The sequence below is a fragment of the Panthera onca genome, chromosome A1, assembly GCF_046562875.1.
Source record: "Panthera onca isolate mPanOnc1 chromosome A1, mPanOnc1 haplotype 2, whole genome shotgun sequence".
Taxonomy (NCBI): domain Eukaryota; kingdom Metazoa; phylum Chordata; class Mammalia; order Carnivora; family Felidae; genus Panthera; species Panthera onca.
In genome coordinates, this window is record NC_138339.1 from 32,847,949 (window position 1) to 32,871,702 (window position 23,754).

The 23,754-nt window shown below is 39.8% G+C and overlaps 1 protein-coding gene across 5 annotated transcripts in view; it reads right to left on the minus strand.

The window, feature by feature from the left end:
- TTC33 (tetratricopeptide repeat domain 33) overlaps window positions 1-22,505 on the minus strand; it is a 39,494-nt gene extending 16,989 nt beyond the window's left edge. Inside the window, exons 1-3 of one of the 5 annotated variants that reach the window (XM_060637663.3) lie at window positions 22,168-22,326; window positions 20,362-20,427; window positions 17,493-17,714 (exon numbers count right to left, since the gene is read on the minus strand). In XM_060637663.3, the coding sequence (XP_060493646.1) occupies window positions 17,493-17,713 (221 nt within the window). In that variant the 5' untranslated portion in view covers window position 17,714; window positions 20,362-20,427; window positions 22,168-22,326. Of the gene's footprint in view, window positions 1-17,492; window positions 17,715-20,357; window positions 20,428-21,874; window positions 21,983-22,167; window positions 22,327-22,395 lie in introns of those variants that run through there. The other 4 variants (XM_060637661.3, XM_060637664.3, XM_060637665.3 and 1 more) reach the window with 4 other exon arrangements.
- Between the last annotated feature and the right edge of the window lie 1,249 nt (window positions 22,506-23,754).

Here is a 23,754-nt window from a genome sequence, read left to right on the forward strand (position 1 = left end):
ATGAAATTATTTACCCCCAGATTATTCACTCATTGAGCATACACACAAATGTCATAAAGTAATATTCACTAGAGGGGCACTTGGGTGGCTCAGTCAGTTAAACATCTGACTTCAGCTCAGGTCATGATCTCACAGTTTGAGAGTTCAAGCCCCACATCAGGCTCTGCGCTGACAGCTCAGAACCTGGAGCCTGCTTCGGATTCTGTGTGTGTGTGTGTGTGTGTGTGTGTGTGTGTGTGTGTGTGTCTGTCCCTCCCCCTCTTGTGCTCTCTCTCTCTCTCTCTCTCTCTAAAAAAAGTAAATAAATAAACAAATAAATTTCACTAGAAATTAATTCTAGTATATAGAAGAATTTGGATCAAATTAAAACATGTAAGTAAGTGGGCAGGACTATAATAAGTGCCTTATTTTAATGATAAATATATGATAAAATCATGAAGTCTGCAAAAGGCAAAACAATAAATAGGACTCCCTTCCCCTAGCTAAACCAAATCACCCTGCCTTCCTGCTTCCTCGGACAGGCTCACTGTGACCCCCTGTTTACATTTACTTCTGTGTTTGTTTAAAAGCTCTATGCAGGGGCGCTTGGGTGGCTCAGTCGGTTAAGCATCCGACTTCGGCTCAGGTCACGATCTCACGGTTCGTGGGTTCGAGCCCCGCATCAGGCTCTGTGCTGACAGCTTAGAGCCTGGAGGCTGTTTCAGATTCTGTGTCTCCTTCTCTCTCTGCCCCTCCCCCACTCATGCTCTGTCTTCCTCTGTCTCAAACATAAATAAACATTAAAAAAAAATTAAAAAAAAAAATAAAAGCTCTATGCAGACCAAGGTAAATGCAGCTAACACAATAGGACCTAACATATATCAATAATTTCTAAAGGAATAAGGCAGACACAAGTGGTCTACAGTCTTTGTGGGGTAAAGGAGGACAATATGGCCTGAACCAGAAAACAGTTGCCACTGCCTAAGCCAAAGTTTTAAATACCACAGCTAAAGACGTAGTCTTAAGCCTCCTAATGTATTTCAGTATATTTGGATAACCTAGCAATAAAAATAAAGAATGCTTTTGTCCTCAAAAAGATACACTATCTGAAAAAAGAGAATCCTAATCATCACTCCAGACTTTCTAGTCCATAAGATAAAAATCCTAAATAAAGAATAAATTAAATCCAGCAACTTATTAAAAAGTATGAAGTCCACATGACCATGTAGAAAATACCTCAAAGAAGCATTAGAGAAACTTCATATGTAACTGATAATGGAGGGAAAAAGGTACATGACACTCAACAATACTTAATACCCATTTTGACTATTTATAACTATGTCACCTAAAGAGAAAGTGTACTTCTTTATGGGTGATTTCAAGCCTAATCTCTAAATATTTCCAAATGTTATTACAGACACAACATGAAAAACTTTGGAAATTTGCTATGTTCTTCTGTCTCTGAAAAATTGACTTACTCCTTCATAATAATCCTCCTACTCGTAATATTCTAAGAAATGTAGTAGTAGCAAATTCTGCAGGACTTGATACTAGTGAGTATATTTTTTCCAGTATTAGCTTATCAGTCCAATCTGTTTTCTATGACGCCCCATCCCCACCTTTGCTCCCTGCTGGCTGCACATTCGCCCATTCCCTACCCACGTATCATGTTCCTGTTCATGTGGGCTGAGCAGTACACAAACATAAGCACATCTAGGATTTCATTCCTCCTCCTCTTCACTTATTCAAAGGCTCTCTCTCTCCAAGACCAAATTAAAATTCTGTTTATCATGAGGACCATGAGTACCACTTACATGACCACAGAGTAACACTTTTATTCCCATAGTATTTGTTTTACAAAGTACTTTCTGTACAATCACTTAAACAACTATTCTCACGAAAAGTTCATTCACTTCGTGCTCATAAGACTGGCATTGCTTGTTCTCGTTTTACTGATGAGGAAACAAAGGTAGAGAGCAGCTACAGGACAAATGGTATTAACCCTGTAAAAGCCATGATCTGCAGCTAGTTCAATTACAAGACTAATACTTTTCCAACTACCCCATTGTTGTCTTCCATTGAATTTTTCTCTAATTCTTCCATGCATTTTTATCTTCTCTTCACTAATGAGTTCAGGGACCAAAAGGTAGATTCACTTGTATCTACAACACCCAGAACATGGCCAGGCACACAGAAGGTGCTAATATTCCAGATTCTATCTACCTCATTTGTCTTACCTTCTCCAAAAGAAGTCTTAAAAGACAGCAAAGAAAAGCATGAAAGACATGAAAAGAGGAGACAAGAGCTAGTATGATGAAAATACCTCAGAAAAAAAATGGAAAGAAATACAAACAAATTTTACCTTACAACAAAAGCAGAAAATAGTTTAATTCTTACTTTGTTCCATCTTACCACTCCAGATACAGAAATCACAAGAAATCCCAAGACAAGGGAAATGGGAATATGGGTAGAAAGAACCAAGAGATTAAAATTCTAGGTAGAGGGGCACCTGGGTGGCTCAGTCGATTAAGTGTCCAACTTTCGCTCAAGTCATGATCTTGCAGTTCATGAGCTCAAGCCCCACATCAGGCTCTGTGTTGACAGATCAGAGCCCAGAGCCTGCTTCATATTCTGTTACCCTCTCTCTCTGCCCCTCCTCTGCTCACGCTGTCTGTCTGTCTGTCTGTCTCTCTCTCTCTCTCTCTCTCAAAAATAAATAAACATTAGGTTTTTGTTTTTAATTCTAGGTAGAGGACTTTAAAGCCCCGGGATGTGTGAGGTTTCAGGAGTCTTTGTGGCTTTTGAGGAAGCAGCTGGTCCAGAGACCAAGGTCAGCACAGCAAAGGTCCATGAGTATTTTAGGTTTTGTGGACCATACAGTCTCCTTCACAGCTGCTCAATTCTGCTGTAGCACAAAAATCAGCCACAGAACGTCATCATACACATCATCATCTTACACAAATGTGCACGTCTGCATCCAATAAAACTTTATAAAAACAGGCTGTGGTTTGCCAACCCCTGCACTACTTGGTCCAACCACTGTTTCTGTCACATTTATCAAATATCCTTTTTACTTTCAGTCCTATTTTCTGCCTAACTCAACCAGGAACATTTATCACCCCAAGGTAGGCATTTATATCAATTTATGGAGGCATTTTTGGTTGTCACTGGAGGCCTAGTGACAAGGGTTCAGGGATGTTAACATCTGGCAAGGCAGAGGGCCACCCTGACTGACAAACACCAAACGCCTGTCGTGCCCAAAATGCCAACAGCACTACTGCTGAGAAACAGGGTGGCTTACCCCACCCCCGCCCTCCAACCCCAAAGCTGCTTACATTATCACAAAGTACAAAGTAAACTAAGAAGTTCGAGATGACATTGACCATCACTAGTTCTGTTTCCTCTTTTCATTAGGCAGCATGTTGACACAGACACACACATAAACATATACATGTGCAAAAACAGGCACACAGATTTGAGGGGGGAAAATGTCCACTGCACCCCCCCAAACTGTGCTGCTTTTATTTTGAAGCCATTGGCATTGGCGGCAGCAGAGGCACAGCTAAGTGAAAAGTGCTTTCTGCCCACAAAACATGCAAAAGTTTAAAGGAACACGTGAGCTGTTTTCCACTGGCTAGAGAGAAGCAGCAACCAGTGGGCACTTACTTCACTATCATAAGCTTACTGAATTCCCTCTCCACTCTCATTTTTCATTTCTCTCTTTGACAGACTTCCCCTGGCCTACAAATAAAGGGTGGCACTGCCCAGGTCCTCCATTTGGGGATCGCAGGAAGCCTGGCACGTAATAACATCAATGGTCTCTCCTGGCTCCTACAGCATATCTCTTAATTCAACTTCAGTTTGGAACGCACCGAACAGACACAGCCCAGCTGCGGCTGTCGGATAGGAAGCATTAAGAGATAAAAACTTGGTTTAAAGTCACTATGGTTAATAAATGACCAGAGTCTGACTTGGCCAGTTTAAAGACAACCTTGACAGTGTGCTGGGGAACCAGCCAAGGCAGGAAGCAACTAGAATGGCTGCAGGGCCTGCGTAGGGGCAGGGTGAGACAATACCCTATGCTGAGGTAAGGAACAGCTGGTGAGCAAGCCAAATAAGTTAGCACACTCATTTATCAGACAGAAATGTCAAAGTGTTTAGCTACTTTGCTCCCAATTAGATTTCCAATTTATGACAGCTTCAGGTTTAATGAGCTCTATAGTCATCAGCTTATTCATTTAATAAACATTTATTAAACATCTACTCTGGCCCAGGTAGTATTCTGGGTACTGAGGCTGTAGCACTCAACAAGATATAAAATGACCCTACCATTTTTCTAGATCTTACATTCTAGAATGTTCACAGGCAGGAAGAAGGCAGGGAAAAACAACAAGCCTAAGTTAAAATATGGTAAGTGTGATAAAAAAAAAAAACAAACAAGCGGGGGGGGGGGGTGGATGTGAAAGGGAGGTCACTGGATGGCTACTCTGAACATGTGGTCAGAAAAAGTCTCTCTAGGAAGGCATCTGAGCTGCGATCTGACTAACCAAAAGTGGTCAGCTAATTGAAGATCTAGAGAAAGTTCACTCCAGACAAAGGAAGAGCCCAAGCCAAGAGAGGGCCAAACACCCCAAGTTTTGAGGAAATGAAAGGAAACCGGCATGGCTATGGAAGAGAAGGAAGGGGAATGGGAGGTGTAGACCCAAAGACCCGGCTCTAACTGTACGTGTGATGAGGAGTCTGCAGAGTTTTTGTGCAACAAACATACAGACTTGCTTTACATCTTGAAAAAATCAGTGAGGCCCAGAGAGAGTGGTCTGTAGGGGTGTAAGAAGGAGCACAGGGAGAGCAGTTAGGAGACTACTTGAATGATGCAGGTAAGAGATGACAGGGGATTAGATTAGGAGGACAGCCACGAAAACAGAGGAGAGGATAAAAAAGATTTAAAATATGTTTAAAAAATAAAGTCACTCTAACTTGGACTGGATATGAAGAGTAAAAAAAAAAGAAAGGAAATCCAGGATGATGTCTCAGCTTGAGTTCCCAGGGAAATAGAGCCCGGGGGCCTAAGCTTCTACTTTGTGGGGGTAGGATCCCAGGGAAGCAAGAGTGAGGGGAAAAAGAAGTGAGGCCGGAAGGAGGGAGAATAAATACAAGGCATCTGCTAGGCTGGCAACAGCTTAAAAAACAAACAGATGACTGCTAATCTTGTAGAACTTCTTCAGAAGCTTGTATAAAACCTGTGTGCCTTGGAAACTGTCCAGTGAGGGGAAGAAGGGAAAAGAATTTATCTGCAGGCTCCCTTCCATACCCTGTTTCCCATCCGTCAAATTCTACCCCACAGAGTCGTAACCCGGTCCCATCTGAGCATCTATGGGTCCAAGCTGGCCAGTGTCAAGGTGTGATGGATGGTCTTTGATTGTCAGTTAGCACCACGAACGGGGGCTGTTGGTCTGTAACAACAGCAGCCGCCGCCCAGGCTTTATGGCCATAAGAACAGCATGAAGGGCAGGGAGCTGGAGGTGACTGGGGTTGATTAGCTCTGTAATGGCACATGCACAGCAGAGTTGACCCCTGGCTTTTGGGCATAAGTAACTGGGTAAACAGTGATGCCTTTTACTGACATGGGAAAGACTAAAAAAGACCAGATATTTGTGTGTGTGTGTGTGTGTGTGTGTGTGTGTGTGTGTGTGTGTGTGTAGTGGGGGGGTCAGGGAATCAAGACCTCTGCTTAGGACATGTTAAGTTTCAGACACTAATTAGATATCCAAGTGGGTATAAAGTAAGCACTGGAGACTTAAGAGTCTGGAATTCAGGTGGGAAGATAGCACTGCAGACATATTTGGCAGTCATCAGTATAGAGACGGCACACTGAAAGCAGGAGACTATATAAGTTTAAGAAGGGAAAAAATGGACATAGAAAAGAGAAGTACTTTCTAAATACTGTGGTCCACCAATATTTAGAAAATGAAGACAAGAAAACAGGAAGCAAAGAAGATTAAGAAGTGGGCAGTGAAACAAGAAAAACCATCAGTGTGGTGTTCTGTAGATGAGAGAGCAGTGTATTTAGGAAGACAGTGGTCAACTATGCTGAATGACGAGAGGCACAGTAATAAATGAGAACAGAGACATGATGACTGGATTTGACAACATGAAGGTCATATAACCTTTACAAGAGTGGCTTCAGGGGACCAGTGGGAACAGAAACCTGACTGGAATGGACCCAGAGGATGATTCATCAAGAAACGGAGTTTGTGGCTCAGTGGGTTGAGCCACCGACTTCAGCTCAGGTCATGATCTCACAGCTCGTGAGTTCGAGCCCCACATCGGGCTCCGTGCTGACAGCTCGGAGACTGGAGCCTGCTTCCAACTCTGTGTCTCCCTCTCTCTCTGCCCCTAACTCACTCTCACTCTGTCTCTGTCTCTGTCAAAAATAAACATAAAAAAAAGAATGGAGTTTATGGTGAAAGGGGAGCAAAGAAATGGTAGGAGTCAAGGAAAGCTTTTGGGTATGTTTGTATACCAGTGAGAAGAAACCAAAGAGAGGAACAGATGACATTAAAATGAAGATCAGTCATTAGATTCATGCGGACGCCAGTAAAATGCTTATCACAAGGCCAGATCGCCCTCATGTTCGTTTTGGTAGGTATACTTTTCTAGACAAGAGACAAAATTCATGGTAAATTCTAATGATATCTCTGCTTCACATACATACACACTAATTCCCACAGAGAAAAATCGAACTTAGCTACATAATCAAATATCACCATCTAGTGGCTGAAACCTTAAAAGCCAACATTTCAAAGTTGGGACTCACCCTGCGACTCTTGAAAAGGTGCATATCCCAGTTAGTAACAATTCTAGAAAATGACATCTGAACAAAATAACTCATAAAAAGTCTTAATATTACATGAAATGTGCCAATCACATACAAAATCCTAAAATATACTATCTGAAGTACATTTATTGAATGTTTCCTAGATGCTAGGTGCCATGTTAATCTCCTTTACATTAACTTGCCTTTTAATCCCCCAAATAGTCTATGAGAGAAGGCTCACCATTTTACATATGAGGAAATTAATACTTAAAAAGTTAATAATCTGCCAAAGGTTATATAGATAGAAATGATAAAGCTAGGATCTGAAGGGAGGTAAAATGACTTCAAACCCCACACTCTTAACCACTATACTCACAATACTGTCTCTGTTAAGCGTCAAAATTACTTACTGGTTAGATAGAAGAATACACCAGATTTTGGTTACAAAGAATCATAAACACTGTAAGGTAGAACTTCAGATCTTAAAACCCATTCTATTGCAAACTAAAGTCTTCCAAGAGTAGTTACAGTTAGTTACTAACGAAGTAAACTGACAGCAGGAGGTTCTGTAATGCTAAAGAACTGTGCTGCCTTTGAAGGAAGGGTGACATTAACATACTTGGATTGTGCTACAGTTCACGTGTTCAACAACCCTTTAAGTGTTAAATAAACGAGAAAATATCAAGCGTAAAAAAGACGAAGGAAGGAAGGACAGACGAGAGAAAGGGAATCACAAGGAAGCAAAAGTTTGTATCCTAGGAAGTAGAAATAGCTTCCTCTTGTTCATCAACCTTCCTCCCTTCCTCTAGAGGCACCCCTACTTCTCCACCACTCTAATGATTAGTACTCATGCTAAATTCAAGCTCTTCCACATTTTGATGTACTTAATCCATGTCATCATTTTACAAAAAATCCAACCTAAAAACGGCGAGTGGATTTTTTACAACCTTTAAGATGGTAACTTGAGGAGGTGAGATTCCAACCCAACAACTGGGAATACACACAACTGTGAATTGTGTATTCCCCTCCCCGCTTCCAGATTAAGACTGGGGACTTCTGCCACTGCTTCCAGAGCACAGGAGGTAATTAAGAAGGCCAACAGGGTGATAAAATGATCGAGACCCCCATATACACAATATCGAGTCAGAGTCTTACTGAAATTGAAATCATTGTATCAATTTACTTGCAAAATAACAGCAAATACAGAACAAAAATATATCCTGAACATAGAGATAAATGAAACAAATAAAGAATTATTTTACATTTATCAAGCACTCAAGGCTGATTTTTTTAATCAAATTTACTGGAGTATAATTTAGATGACAAAACATGTACCCATTCTAAGCATACTCTTCGAGGAGTTTTTACTAATGTGTATACTTATGTAAATACCACAACCATCATAACAAAGAACGCAAAAGTTCCCTATGCCCTTTCACAGTCAACCCACCCCAATTTCTGGTTCCAGACAACAACTGATATTCTGTCACTATAGATTATATTTGTCTTTAGAAATGTACATAGATGGAATCAGAGAGTATGCCCTCTTCCTGACTTCTTTCTCTGAACATACTGATTTTTGGATGCATTAATCGTTCCTTTTCATCAGTCAATAGGATTGTCACTATAGATTAGATGTGTCTTTAAAGAGATGTACACAGATGAAATTAGATAGTGTGCACTCTTTCCGATTTCCTTCTCCGAGCATAGTAATTTTGGATGCATCAATCATTCCTTTTCATTATTCCATAGGATACTACTGGATGGATACACTAAAAGTTGTTTATCCATTTACCTGTTGATGGACATTTTGACTGTCTCCATTTCATGGCCACTAGGAATAAAACTACTAGGAACATTGTTAGATAAGCCTTTGAGTGAATATATGTTTTCCTTTCTCCTGAATAAATATCTAGGAAGGAGTAGACTGCTGGATTGTACGGTAAGGTGTATGTTTAACTTCACAAAACAGCCAGACTGTTTTCCAAAGTAGTAAATCTATTTCACATTTTCATACGCAATATATGAAACTTTGAGTTGCTCCACATCCTTGCTTGATATTGCCAGTCTTTTCAATTTTACCATTCCAGTGGTTATGTACTAGTATGCTGTGATTTGAATGTGAAGTTTTCTGGTGATTAATCATGCTGAGAAGTTTTTCATGTGCTTACTGGCTATTCATCTATCTTCTTTTGTAGAGCTTCAGGTCAAATTTTGTATCCACTCTTTAATTGGATAGTGTCTCACCAGTGAGTTGTGAGAGTGCCTTATATAGCCTAGGAAAACGTCTTATGTCAGATATATGTATTATAAATATTTTCTTGCAGTCTGTGGCCTGACTTTCCATTTCCTTAATTATGCCTTTTGATAACCAGAAGCTTTAACTTTGATCAATTCACTGCATAAATGCGAGTCATTTCTGTATTTTATATTCTTTATGATCTGCAGATGTCCATTCTTACACTAAAACTATAAAGGTACAGCATTCAAGAATGTGGTGATGACAGTTCGTGAGAGTGAGACCTGTGGTCTTAAGCACAGAGCCTGCTTGGGATTCTCTCTCTCTGCCCCTCCCCCACTCTCTCTCTCTCAAAATAAATAAATAAGCTTTAAAAAAAGAGAATCTTCTAAAAACAAAAACAAAATAAAAAAACATGGTGACAAAATAAAGTAGTGTAAGTTCTCTAAGTCTTTTTTATTATGTAAAATTGTTTTGGCCAGTCTAGATTCTTCACATTTCCACATAAATTTTAGCATAAGCTTGTCAATTACTACAAAATCAAGATTGCTAGGGTTTTGATGGGAACTGCATTGAGTTTACAGCTCAATTTGGGGAGAACTAACATCTTTTTTTTTTTTTAATGTTTATTTATTTTTGAGAGAGACAGAGACAAAATGAGAGTGGCTTAGGGGCAGAGAGAGAGGGAGACACAGAATCCAAAGCAGGCTCCAGGCTCTGAGCTGTCAGCACAGAGCCCAACACGGAGCTCAAACTCACAAGCCGTGAGATCATGACCTGAGCCGAAGTCGGATGCTCAACCGACAGAGCCACCCAGGCGCCCCGGGGAGAACTAACATCTTAACAGAACGTCATCTTCTGATTCATGAACTGGGTATATATACATATATATATACATATATATATGTGTGTGTGTGTGTGTGTATATATGTGTATGTATAAATATATACATATGTGTATATATGTGTGTGCATAAATATGTACATCTATATGTATGTGTGTGTAAATAGATGCATGTATGTGTGTATAAATATATACATATGTGTGTATGTGAATAAATATATACAATAACAATATATACAATACACATATGTATAGATATACATGTATATATTTATCTCAATTTAGTTCCTTAAATTTTTCTTACCAATGTTCCATAGTTTACCATGTACAGTTCTTATACATATTTTGTTGAATTTTTTTCTAATAATTTTGTTTGGGCATGGTACTGTAAATGGTACTTTTTAAAAATTTCGCTTTCCAATGTTTCATTTTATCTCCACCCTTGGCTTATGACCTTCTTCCTATTATTTTTGGTGGTTGCTCTAGAGTTTAGGTTCAAATAACACTATACTACTTCACATATACTATAAGAGCCTAATAACAATATAATTCCTTTTTCCTTTGCCTGCTCAATTACTACTGTTGTCATGTATTTACTTCTGCACGTAATAAATCTCTAATATGTTGCCAGTTTATTTTTTTAATTTATTTTTTAAATTTTATTTATTTTTTTAAATTTACATACAAATCAGTTAGCATATAGGGCAACACTGATTTCAGGAGTAGATTCCTTAGTGCCCCTTACCCATTTAGCCCATCCCCCCTCCCACTACCCCTCCCGTGACCCTCAGTTTGTCATCCATATTTAAGAGTCTCTTCTGTTTTGTCCCCCTCCCTGTTTTTATATTATTTTTGTTTCCCTTCCCTTATGTTCATCTGTTTTGTCTCTTAAAGTCCTCATATGAGTGAAGTCATTTGATATTTGTCTTTTTCTGACTAATTTCGCTCAGCATAATACCCTCCAGTTCCATCCACGTAGTTGCAAATGGCAAGATTTCATTCTTTTTTGATTGCCGAGTAATACTCCATTGTGTATATATATACTACATCTTCTTTATCCATTCATCCATCGATGGACATTTGGGATCTTTCCATACTTTGGCTATTGTTGATAGTGCTGCTATAAACATGGGGGTGCATGTGTCCCTTCAAAAGAGCACAGCTGTATCCCTTAGATAAACGCCTAGTAGTGCAATCACTGGGTCGTAGGGTAGTTCTATTTTTAGTTTTTTGAGGAACATGTTGCTAGTTTTTTAAAATCAATTATCCTTTAAAAGAATTCTAAAACTTAAAAAGTCTTCATACTTACCTATGTTTATTTATCATATCTAGCACCCATTATTCTTCTGTTTAAAAAAATTTTTTTAATGTTTATTTATTTTTGAGAGAGACAGAGACAGAATGTGAGCGGGAGAGGGGCAGAGAGAAAGGGAGACAGAATCTGGAGCAGGCTCCAGCTCTGAGCAAGCTGTCAGCACAGAGCCTGACGCAGGGCTCGAACTCACAAACCTCAAGATCATGACCTGAGCCGAAGTTGGATGCTTAACCAACTGAGCCACCCAGATGCCCCCTTATTGTTCTGTTTAGATACAAATTTCATTTCATACCATTTTCTTCCCCCTGAAGAGTTTCTTTTAATATTTTTTGAAGCGTAGGCTTACTGGCAAGAGTTACTTCAGCTTTTGTTTGTCTGATAAAGTTACTTTGCCTTATTTTAATTTTTTTAAGTTTATTTATTTTGAGAGAGAGGGAGAGAGTGCAAGGGAGGGGCCAAGAGAGAGGGAGAGAGAATCCCTGCTGTCAGGCTCCATGCTGTCAGTGCAGAGCCCTACGTGGAGCTCAATCTCACAAGCCGTGAGATCATGACCTGAGCTGAAATCACGAGCTGGACGCTTAACTGACTGAGCTGTCCAGGCGCATTTGCCTTTATTTTTGAAAGATATTTTTTGTGACATATATAATTCTAAGCCGATAATTTTACTTTCTTTCCGAACCTTAAAAATGTCATCCTATTACCTTAACTAGACCTTCACCTCCGCTGCTACCTTTGAAATCCACAGCCCCATCTGCAGCAAGGATGTTTCCCATGGGCTGTTCCCCGCACTGACTGAGAATAGCAGGTGACAGTAAGATGGGCCCATTCGCTGGAGGCCATGGGACTTCCCTTATAGATGACCTGGACTTCCAAGAGTACCCAAGGTCTTGCCTAAGATGCTTCCACTCAAATATCCTTCTTTTTCTCTTTCACTCCGGGTCAGACACCATGGTCTGATGGCTCTCCCAAATAACCCAGCTCCCTTCCCATTTTCTTTCACTCAGATGTTTCCGCTAATAAATCTTTGCATACTTAATGTGCTCTTGGCATCTGCTTGTCAAAGGACTCAACTAACATAGCTGTTAATACCATTAAGTGTATTTTTATTTTGGATACTGTATCTTTCACCTCTAGATGTGCCATTTGTTTATCTTTCATTTCACTCCTGATGAGGTTCATGTTTCCTTTTAAGTATTTGAACAGTTATATCACCACTGTAAAGTCTTCATCTGCTATTTCCATCATCTATCTTATTCCTGAATCTGTTTCTGTCAATTGGTTTTTCTCCTGTTTACAAGTCAATTTTCTCCTCCTCAGCATGTCTAGTAATTTTTCATCAAATGCTAGCTATTTGTAAATATTATGCAGCTGACTGGAAATTTTTGACTACTCTGGCAGGCATTTAAATAACTTCTATATGAGTTGAAACCTTTCAAGACCTGTTTTTGAGCTCTGCTAGGGAAGGTCTATCATACCCCTCCCTCCAGGGATAGTATAGTTGTTCTAGTATGGCGTATCTCCTTTGGGGACTTTAGTGAATGTCACCGGTGACCACCAAAGACTCTCCACTCTGTGGATGAAGCGTGAATGTCTCTCTGCTCTGTATGAACTCTGGAATGATTCAGCTTACAACTCCCCAGTTTGCTGGACTTGTGGAATTTCCCCCATAGCTGAATGGCTTAACGTTCAACAAATACAGGGGACCTCATACAGATTTCTAGAGCACTTCCTCTGAGTAGCTCCCTCTTCTCTGGTACTCTGCTCCACAACTTCTAGCTGCCTCAGCCTCTCTAAAACCCCGTCTCCAGCTCCTGAGTTCAGCAAGACACTAGGATCCATCTGGTTTCCCAGAGGATGATATAATAGGGAGAAGTGTGGGTTATGAGGAAAGAAATGAGACTCAGAAAAGAGCAATGATCCTCAAGTGCCATATTCTCATGCAAGAGGAGGGTAGGAAACTTCTAATCCCAAAGGCCCTTTGTGGCTGGGATATGAAATAAAAAATAAAATACTGTCTTCTAATTTGGAGTTTAAAAATGTACGTTCCTATAGCTTGGGTGGCTTAGTCCTTAAGCATCTAACTTGATTTCAGTTCAGAGCATGATCTCAAAGTTCGTGAAATTGAGCCCTACATCGGGCTCTGTGCTGACAGGGATTGGATTCTCTCTCCCTCCTCTCTCTGCCCCTCTCCCTGCTCATGCACATGCTCCCTCTCTCAAAATAAATAAATATTTTTTACAAATGTACATTCCTATAGATACAATTGAACAAATGGTAGTTAAGCCACAAAACACCTATTTGGCCACAATATAGCAAATAAAATGTAGTTTTATAAATATTTAACATATATTGACTGGGGGTCTAGTAGGTGCCACAAATTGTTCTAAGTGCTGAAGATATTGTAGAAAAGTCACACAAAGTCCCTACTGTCCTGGAGCTCACATTCCTACAGAAGAGAAACAGATAACATATGAGCAAATAGCTAAATAAGTGTATAAGGTAACTTCAAAAAGGGAGAAATGCTAACAAAAAAGGTTCATGTGATTAAAGACAAAGGGGACCTGGGGGTACTACTTCCAACTGGATGCCCAGAGAGGGGCTCACAGAGATGAAAACATGTGCGCAGAGATCAGAAGGACAAGAAGACAGACATCAGAAAACAGAAGACAAGAACTTTTCAGACAGAGGTGTCAGGAGACAAAGCTGTATCAGAACTATGTTCAAAAACCCAAGGAAGGCTGGTGTGACTAAAATGTGGTAAAAATGAGAATGCTTAAAGATTAAGTTGATTCAAAGACAGGGACTGGGGGGGTTGTGGTTATTGTTGTTTAATTTAGCTTCACTGTCCCTCATTTTTTTTTATTCCTCATATTACTTAAATGAAGTTAACATTATCTTATGTATGCTTTTTATCTCAGATATTTTTAAAGTATTATTTTTATTTAGTTTTGGCATAGAGTAGCCAAACCATTCAATTCCACTAGATTCTTTTTATTCTGTTTAGTTCTCTCCTAAGCTGTGTATGTATACTCCAAAACAAATGCTAACCAGCAAAAAACTTAATCATCTCACCGTGTTCTCCATTCAAAATAAAGCATCCAACCCAGCTGATTTTGGTGAAATGACTCAATGTTTTGACATGCAGGCAGAAAACAAGAGTTATTTTGTTTATCTACACAGTGGATAGCTCTCCTCTACCACAGGAAATTCACAGGGACTCCCATGGCAATAACTGAATAGCTTTTCCCTTCTGCACTAGTGTGGTCTAGAGAAAAAGGCAAAAACAAAGTTAATGAACTTTTAACAGGCATTTACAGGAATTTCTAAAGATGTTTTATGGATGTTCTGCAAATGATTTCATAAATGTGGAAAATTTATAGTTGGTTTCTTCTGACTAAGACAGAATGGTCAATCTTGCAAAGTTCTACAAAAGAAAAAGTTTTTATGGCTAAAATACCACAAATGAGAATTCACAAAGTAACACTAGACTGTTAAGCTGTTAATTGTCCTTGACTGTTATTTATTTTCTATCTCATTTCCAATTTGAGGTGCTAACATACTATAGTTTAGGCACCTTTTGATATCTTCTATTAAAATATAGTAATAAAAGACTACTCCAAGAATCTAAAATAAAAACAGACCTAGACACTAAAATGCTGCTTCCTCAACTCTGACTCATTCATGACAAAAAGGATTAACAAGGGGGTGCCTGGGTGGCTCAGTCGGTTAAGCGTCCGACTTCGGCTCAGGTCACGATCTCGCAGTACGTGAGTTCGAGCCCCACAGCGGACTCTGTGCTGGCAGCTAGGAGCCTGGAGCCTACTTCAGATTCTGTGTCTCCCTCTCTCTCTCTGCCCCTCCCCTGCTCATGCTCTGTCTCTCTCACTCTCAAAAACGAATAGATGTTAAAAAATATTTTTTAAAAAATGATTAACAAGGAATCTTATAACCACCCTGACAAAATTTAATTAAGAAAGAAGAAAAAAAGAGCAAAGAAAAGAAAATTGCTTTTTGCTCAGTACTACTTCTTTTAATTTCCCAAATTCTTCTTTATCACATGGAAGATACCAAAGGCACACAGACCTGACTTTAGATCTCTGGATGATCTGAAGAATATTCTGTCCTAAACAAAGACCTATTCAGATACTACTGCTGACCATACATCTTCTCAAAATCATATCCATAGTGCAAATAAAACAACAGTCCTCATGCTGATTAATTCTCTTAATACGATTTATTTCCTTCACTAAGGATAAATGTTTCAAAATTTTATAAAAATACGACTTTCAGCAGAAATTAAACACAGCAAACTGACTGACACAGGCATGATGTCTTTCAAACAGCCGCATTGCTAACAACCTGCTGTTATTTATCTCCCAATATGATGCAATAGAAAGCACAAACATAACTCTTAAGTATTCTTGCCAAAAAGGTTACTCAGAATCTAAATCAAACCTCCACACCTCAGTTTACAAGAAACATGTGAGAAAGAGAAACAAGTTAAATGACATCCATAAGGGAACAATCAAATAGAAAATTGGTCTAGACTCTTCAAAAAGTCATTATCATGGGGGATACAGTAGAGGACCTACATAAACACTAAAGAGATATAATCGCCAAATGAAACGTATGAACTCTGATTGGATCCTGGTTTTTAAAAAATATTGTAAAAGACGTTTCAGTGAAAATTAGAAAAAACTAAATATGGGCTGCATATTAGTTTATAGGAATGTTAACATTCATAGAGTTAACAGTTATTGTGTTTAATAAAAGAATTTCCTTATTCTTTCTTGAAGTAGTCTCCATGCCCAGTGTGGGGCTTGAACTCATGACCAAGATCAAGATAAAGAGCAACATGCTCCACCAAGGGAGCCAGCCAGGAGCCCCAAGCATATCCTTATTCTTATAAGAAGCATGCTAAATTAGGAGAGAGGTGTCATTATGTTTACAACTTATTTTCAAATAGATCACCAAAAAAACTGGAAATATAAAACTATGTATGTCAGTGTGTGCATATTTACGTACAGAAAGATAACTAAATAAAGCAATTATTGGAAATTTTGAGTCTAGATAAGAGGAAATACGGGGCGGGGGGGGGTGAGCTTCTTTCGACTCTAATATAGAACTGAAATTAAAAAAAAAAAAAATGTTGTGGGGCACCTGGGTGGCACAGTTGGTTAAGCGTCCAACTCTTGATCTCAGTTCAAGTCATGATCTCACAGTTCGTGAGTTCAAGTCCTGCATCAGGTTCTGTGCTGGTGGCGAGGAACCTGCTTGGGATTGTCTCTCCTCTCTGTTCCTCCCCTGCCTGTGCATGCACACATGCTCTCTCTCATTCTAACTAACTAACTAACTAACTAACTAACTAAATAAATAAATAAATAAACTTCAAAAAAAAAAAAAAAAAGTCCTTTCCTGCCTCTAGGTTATAAAGCTACCCTTCTATATTTTCTTTCATTAACTGTGTAGTTTTACATTTCACATTGAGATTTTCTATCCCTCTAGAGTCCATCTTTGTATGTGGTATTAGATACATTTTTTATATATATTTTGTTTTCCTATGTATTTTATTTTCCTATATATAGAATTGTGTTTTCCCATATATAAACTTCTAGCTTTTTCTACACAATCTACTAACCAATGGGTCCTCTCCCCACTGATTTGTGAAAGAATGATTTTTGGTCCCACTGAAAGACCTAAGCAGAGGCAGGGGAAAAGGAATAAGAGAATAGGGAAAAGAGGAAAGGGAAAAAAGGAAAAAAGAAAAGGGTAAAGGGTAAACAGAAAAGTATAAGAGTTTAGCTGAGGATAGGGCTGAGGATAAATGAAACTACTGTCAAATTCCTGTGCACCAACCATATTTACTGAAGTATATAAAAGCCAAGGGCAAAGGATAACTGAACATCTATTTAAAAAAAACAAAAAAGTACATGTCCTCAAAACCCTTCAAGAAACATCTAATATATCTGGTATATAATAGCACAAAGAGAAAGATTCCAGAAATTAAACTATCTCCTATCAAGCAATAATTTGCATTACATTTCATTTAACATATACCCTTATTTAGACAGAACAAAAATGATGGCAAAAGCAGACATTACAAGTATCTTGAAGACTCTTCTACAAACTTTCAGATTCCATGGGAATGCTAAATATGTCTTTAAAACTTATTTATTTGATGAATTTAGCACCTAGATCAGATTTTTAAAACATAAATTTATAGAATTCATAACTCTTCATCTCATTACTGGCAGTCAGAAATGTAAACTGTTCTCTGTAAGAAAACTCCAAAAACATACCTTTTATTTTCAACCAAACTGGCTCCTTCATCCTTCAGCTGCTTACTTTTCTCAACACAGCCCTCGAGAAGACTTTCTTTCCTGCGTTTAACCGCATGAAGCCAGCTCCCTTCTTCATTCTCAACTACATCCTTCTCATCAGCAGCTTCGGCTTCAAACTGCTGTGAAGTGACCTTTGAGACCTTCTCCCCAATTCTTCTCTTCCATCCAAAGGAAGCCATTCTGGAAAATTACAAACAAACAACTTTAAAATTCAAATTTGGCCTTTAGAGAAGTATTACAAATGATAGGTGAAGACAGATAAGAGAATCAGACTGTCACCAGTTTTTTTGTTGTTGTTTTGGTTTGTTTTGTTTTGAGAGAGAGAGCACACAGCAGGGGACGGGGAAAGGGAGAAAGAGAATTCCAAGCAGGCAGGATTCGATCTCACACCTTGATCTCACAACTGACTGTGAGATCCTGACCTGAGCTGAAATCAAGAGTCAAACACTTGGGGAGCCTGGGTGGCTCAGTCAGCCAAGCGTCCAACTTGGGCTCAGGTCAGGATTTCACCATTCATGAGTTCGAACCCGTCATTGGGCTCTCTGCTATTAGTTCAGAGCCCACTCTGGATCCTCTATCGCCCTCTCTCTCTGCCCCTCTCCTGCTCACACTTGCTCTCTCTCAAAAAGAAAAATAAAACATTAAAAGAAAAAAAAGAGTCAGATGCTTAACTGTCACTTTTTAAACTCTTAATTAAATAATGGATCAAGGCAATAATCAACAAAGGGTGCTAACATCACAAAGGAACACAACTGGTCAGTAAGTATCTCCTGTTGGAAGTGGCATACTACCCATGAAGTATCCTTGCCAAAAATTAATCCTGAATCAGATCAAGTCTAACAAACTCTACCAGTTTACAGAAAATACGGAATGCAGATGAGCGTGCTAAATAACATGCCAGAAATGCAGACAGCAAATAACAAAAACTAAAAAATAAAACTGGTTTCTTCCGGAAATAAACTTCCAGGAAAGCAGACAGAGAGAGAGACAGAGAGACAGAGAGACAGAGAGACAGAGAAAGATGGAGGTAAAAAGAGACTTCAAAGATTTAATAACCAAATATAATGCATGGGTTTTGTTTAGCTCTGGATTCAAGCAAGCCAATTGGGAGGAAACGTTTAGGAAATAATAGGGAAAATCGGAACACTGATTTGATACTTGATGGTATTAAAAAATTACTGCTATTTTTTTAAGGTCTGATAATAGTACTGTAATTATGTTTATAACAAAAAGATAAGCATTCTTGCTATAAACATAATTACAGTACTATTATCTTTTAGGAATGTATACTAAAATATTTCACATGGAATCCTATGATATCTAAAAAATTGTTTCAAAGTGATCACCAGAGGGAGCAGGGTACAACACAGGAGAAATACAGATGAAAACATTGCTCTGAGTTGATAATAGATAGTTAGGTGATATGCACATAGGATTCCTTGTACTTTCCTCTCTCATACACGTTTGAAATTTTTCACAATAAAAAGTTTTAAGAGTCAAACTTGGTATATAACTTCATTCACAGAACTATTGGGTAAATCTAAAAAATAACAAATGTTAGGGGCACCTGGATGGCTCAGTCAGTTGAGCACCTGACTTTAGCTCAAGTCATGATCTCACGGTTCGTGGGTTCGAGCCCCACTCTGGGCCCTGTGCTGATAGCTCAGAACCTAGAGCCTGCTTCAGATTGTGTCTCCCTCTCTCTCTGCCTCTTCCCCTCTGGCCCTCTGGCCCCCTCTCTCTCTCTCAAAAATAAATAAAACATTAAAAAAAATTTTTAAATAACAAATGTTAAACTGTTTTGTATATCAGCAATGATACACAAATGTAAAGGATAAGAAAGGACAATTGATGGAACAAAATTAAAGAAAACCATAAAAGCATTCAACAAGTATTTATTTAGAGAAGGAATTTATGATGAGATCCAAGAACTCTTACTAATTATATGGATGAGCTTAAAGATACTGAGAAACTCCTGGAAAGGCATATAAATTTCTGTTATGTCTGTGTGTTTTCTGGAGAAGAGTGTCTAAACTTTCATTCCATTCTCAAGGGACTCCATAACTCCAAAGAGATTATGATTAACTGAGTAATCAACCAGGGGGATGAAGAAAAGCAATGAAGCAGATGTTTTTATAAAATTATCAAATAATGGGCATTCGAGGAGTAAAGGAAGAAGGGAAACGAAATAGTGAATAAGTTCTACCAGGTGTCAAGGTCTTCATCACTGAGGCACATGGCTGAAATGAAATATAAGTAATCAATAGAAGGGAGGGGACAAAAAAGTAAAGGTGACTATGAGGTTATTCACATGGAAAGGCCTAAGATAATGGCAGAACTTGTAGGGATGAGAAGATTATAGGTCATGTACCTGTTTCTAATGAATACAAGGAAGTCTCAATAAATTATTGCGATCAAGAAATGCACAAGCAGATATGGGTGAACCACATATTCTCCCCTGGAGCAGGGATTATTTAAAAAAAAAAAAAAAAAACAAAAACAAAAAAAAACCCAGAGTAGTAATGTATTATAAGCTATACTAGGAAATCAGGATAATGCCAGACTCTCTACCCAGACCCGTTATAATAGAGAAGAATGAGTTTCCTATGTTTGAAGATGACTATAAGTAACTTAGGGGAAGAACCAAGAAATGGCTGAAAATGAAGTGTGGTTACTATGGAAAAGAAGGCCAGAGGCACAGAATGAAAACAACGTCAGAAAATAAATCATTAGGAAGGTCTCATAAGACACCAGGATATCAAGAAGAACTCTTGTATTTATGACTGTCCCTAAAAGTGACAAGAATGAGGATGACTACATTTCCTGCCTTCAAGTTTCCAAATGAACTCTGTTCCTAAAGCAGCAATGTGAGGAACCAGGTACTGTGGGAACCCTGTTAACAGAGGAAAGTCTGGTGTATTTACTAATGTCAAATTACATTAGAAATCATCAGTCAGGTCTATATATTATTGGAAGCAGGGTTTAAGGTGGCGAGGAAAGGAAAAAGGAACAGAGAGACCCAAATATATTTTTAAAAAATTAATGGGTAATCAGACTCCCATTACCATCCCCTATCTCCAACCTGAACCATTGTTCTAAATGTCAAAGACAGGTATAGGCTAAGTCCCCAGATGGTGGTTCTCAAGCATGTGTGAAAAACCATGCACAACACCGCCTCAGGTGTTTCTGCCATTTTCCTCCACAAATGCTTTAAGCTCTTCTAGAGACCAGAGGCTGTGGAGATCAGGAGAGAATGAGGTTACAGGGTATAAAAGGCCTGATGACTGCTAGTAACTGACAAGTTTAGCCTTGAAGAGAGTGAAAAGAATACATTCCTCTCAGACAAGAGTTCATACTGAGTGAAAAGTACAGACAAGTTCAGGGGTAGAGGGAAAAGACAATGAAGGATTTCATACCCCAAGCTTCAAATTTCCCAGAGAAATAGGTGGCTAGTCATTGGCTCCAAGTAAAGGGAAAAGAAACAGATCTGAGTACTTGAGAAGAAAAGTTCTGAGTCACTAGAGAGAATGGGAAGATAGGAAAATCAACAATAAGGGATCAATAAAGATACCAAACAGTATCAAGGGCCACTGAGGTTAAAATCCACTGAATCTGTTACCAAGGGCCATTAGCACAGTTTTGTATTTTCTTCAACTGTCTGGAGACAAGGTAGCACTCCAGGATAAGTGCTATTGGAGAGTAAACAAAAAAGGATACTATGACTTCAGTGGAGACTCTTGAGGCTTCCTGGAGGGGAGGCTGACAGGTTTTCAAAAATAAAAGTCGGGTTAGTCCTAGGACACATGCAAAACAGTTTCTATCCTGAAAAACTTAATACTCAGGTATTAAGGTATCTTAATTAGTACTGGTTTGCTGTTCCTCTAAGGATATCTGAACATGAAATTAAAGCTTCTTATAAATAAGGTTTTCCTGAATCTATAGTTAGATGCACAAGGCGCCAACATCTTAGCCTTTACGTTTTTTCACCCGGATAAGAAACCATATGGGTAAACCATAATCACAGAGGTTTCACGTTAAACTCATGAAACATAAATTCATTTTACATAGAATCATAGTTAATGAATGCCATGAAACTCTAAACAACAATGTTGTGTTCTAAATTCTTTTGCTGGTGCAATGATCTCTACAGTAGGCATTCAGTTACTGTTGTCGGCTGGACAGTTTATCCAACCACAAACCGAGAATGCCTGTCTTCACTGCATAGGAGGAGGCAGCACCTAAGGCGAGAAACCACTAGATGAACACCATTAGGAAATCAAAACAGGATCCTTCGGGTACCGGGATGTAGTCAGAGGTGAGAGATTCAAGAAGCAATTTACCCGAAAATGTCACCGCGCGAGAGAAACTTGTATTACTAAGTTCCTCTCGTTTCCAAAACAATAAAGATATGCGAAGCTCATAAAGGCTGCCCTGGACGTCCCCCGCGAGTCTACCAGGCCGCCAGCAGCTGCAGACACGCTCAACCAGAGGTGGGAAGCAAGCTCGGTTCCGCTCCTCCCACCGTTAAGGGAAGGTCAAAGCCGCACCCGCCGCCGTGGAAACGCGGAAGCCGCTCCTGCCTTGGTGTAAGGGAGGGCCCGACCCCTAGAAATGCTCGTCCCTAAAGACCAACCTTGGCGTCCCGGCTCTGCCGTACCTCCGTCGCGTCTCAACTCCGACTTCTGAAGGTCCTTTCTCCCCTAACCACAAGACCCACCAGCCTCGTTTTCCTCCTCTTCCTGGGCTTCCACCACGGTCAGCGTACCCTCAGTTACCTAATGACCACTCCCCTGGTCCCGTGTTTACATTGTGCTTGCCCTTTACCGACCGGAAGCGGAAACTAACATGCCCGACCTCCTACCTGCCTGCCTTTGATGCCAGGTCTCTCAAGAAACTGGCCTGGCCGACCCGAGGCGTCGGAACCGCTCAGAGAAGCGGGTAGGGAAGAGGCGACTCTCAAAGCCCTTAAGGTCGGCCAGTCCCTTTCCCGGGACCACAAATCCCAGAAGTCGCTGCGGTAGCCTCCACCCCCGTTACCCTCTGGGATCTGTAGTCCGGGCCACCCGGACCCGGAGCGCCCTCTAGCAGCAGTCGGGGGCGTCAGGCGCGCGGACGACGGCAGTGCCGGAGCGCGGGAAACTGCGGCTGCGCCGGTTGAGGTGCGCGCAGTCAAAATCAGGCCCCGTGAGACTGCGGGACTCGTTCCGTCGCGAGGTAAAACAAACCGGGGTCGGGGAGAAGGACTTGGGCGGGAATTCATAGCATTAAAATGGGATCCTGCCTTAAAGGAGTTTACAGTCCAGCTGAGAGGCCAGCCTAGACGCAAAGGACTAAGGGAAAACTCCATTGAAAAAGGGTTCAGGGGAGCAGATGAAGCAGATCAAGGAGGCCCTTGGTTCAACTGTAGGCTTCACGTCGGAAAACATAAGTAAATTGGGCCCGGAAGAATTAAAACCTAAACGTAGGTGTAGTTTATGTCTTGAAAATAATTAAGTGGGGAAACGTAACCCAGGGGACTGTTTAGGAAATTGAAAAGATTGTTAATTTATCGACGTGGCTATCTTGTGCAAGGGAAGACCAATTTTGTAGACCATGCTTTTCCAACCTCAGCGTTGTTTGTCAAACTGCATAATCTTTGTTGGAGAAATGGAGTCTCCTGTGCCCCGCAGGGTGTTTGGCTGCATCTCTGGAATCTACCCACTAGATGCCGTTAGCATCCACTACCACCACCATTTTACCTCCAGTTGTGACAATCAAAAACGTCTCCAGTCATTGCCAAATGTTCCTGGAAGAAAAATTGTTCACCCACCCCTGCCGCATTGAGAACTGCTCTTGTACAACGATTCTCCAAGGTGATCCTCAGACCCCTGAGGGTTGCCAAGGCTTTTTCAAACGATTTTTATGCTCATAGGAAGACCTCGTTGGCCTTTTTCACCATGTTAACTTTGCACTGATAATGGAAAAGCAGTGATGGGTAAAACTGCTGACAGCTCAGCTGGTATTAAGGCAATGATACCAAACTGTGCTAGTTGTCATTGCAGTTTCACCACCACACTCATACTACCAAAAACACAAAACAGAAACACTCAAGAATGTCCTTTAGGAAGCGGTAAAAATTATTAAAATGACCCTGGAGGAGTTTTTAATCTGTATCACAAAATGGGAAGTACTCATTAAGTACTTTTGCAGTGTATTGAAGTATGATGTCACCAGTAAAAGC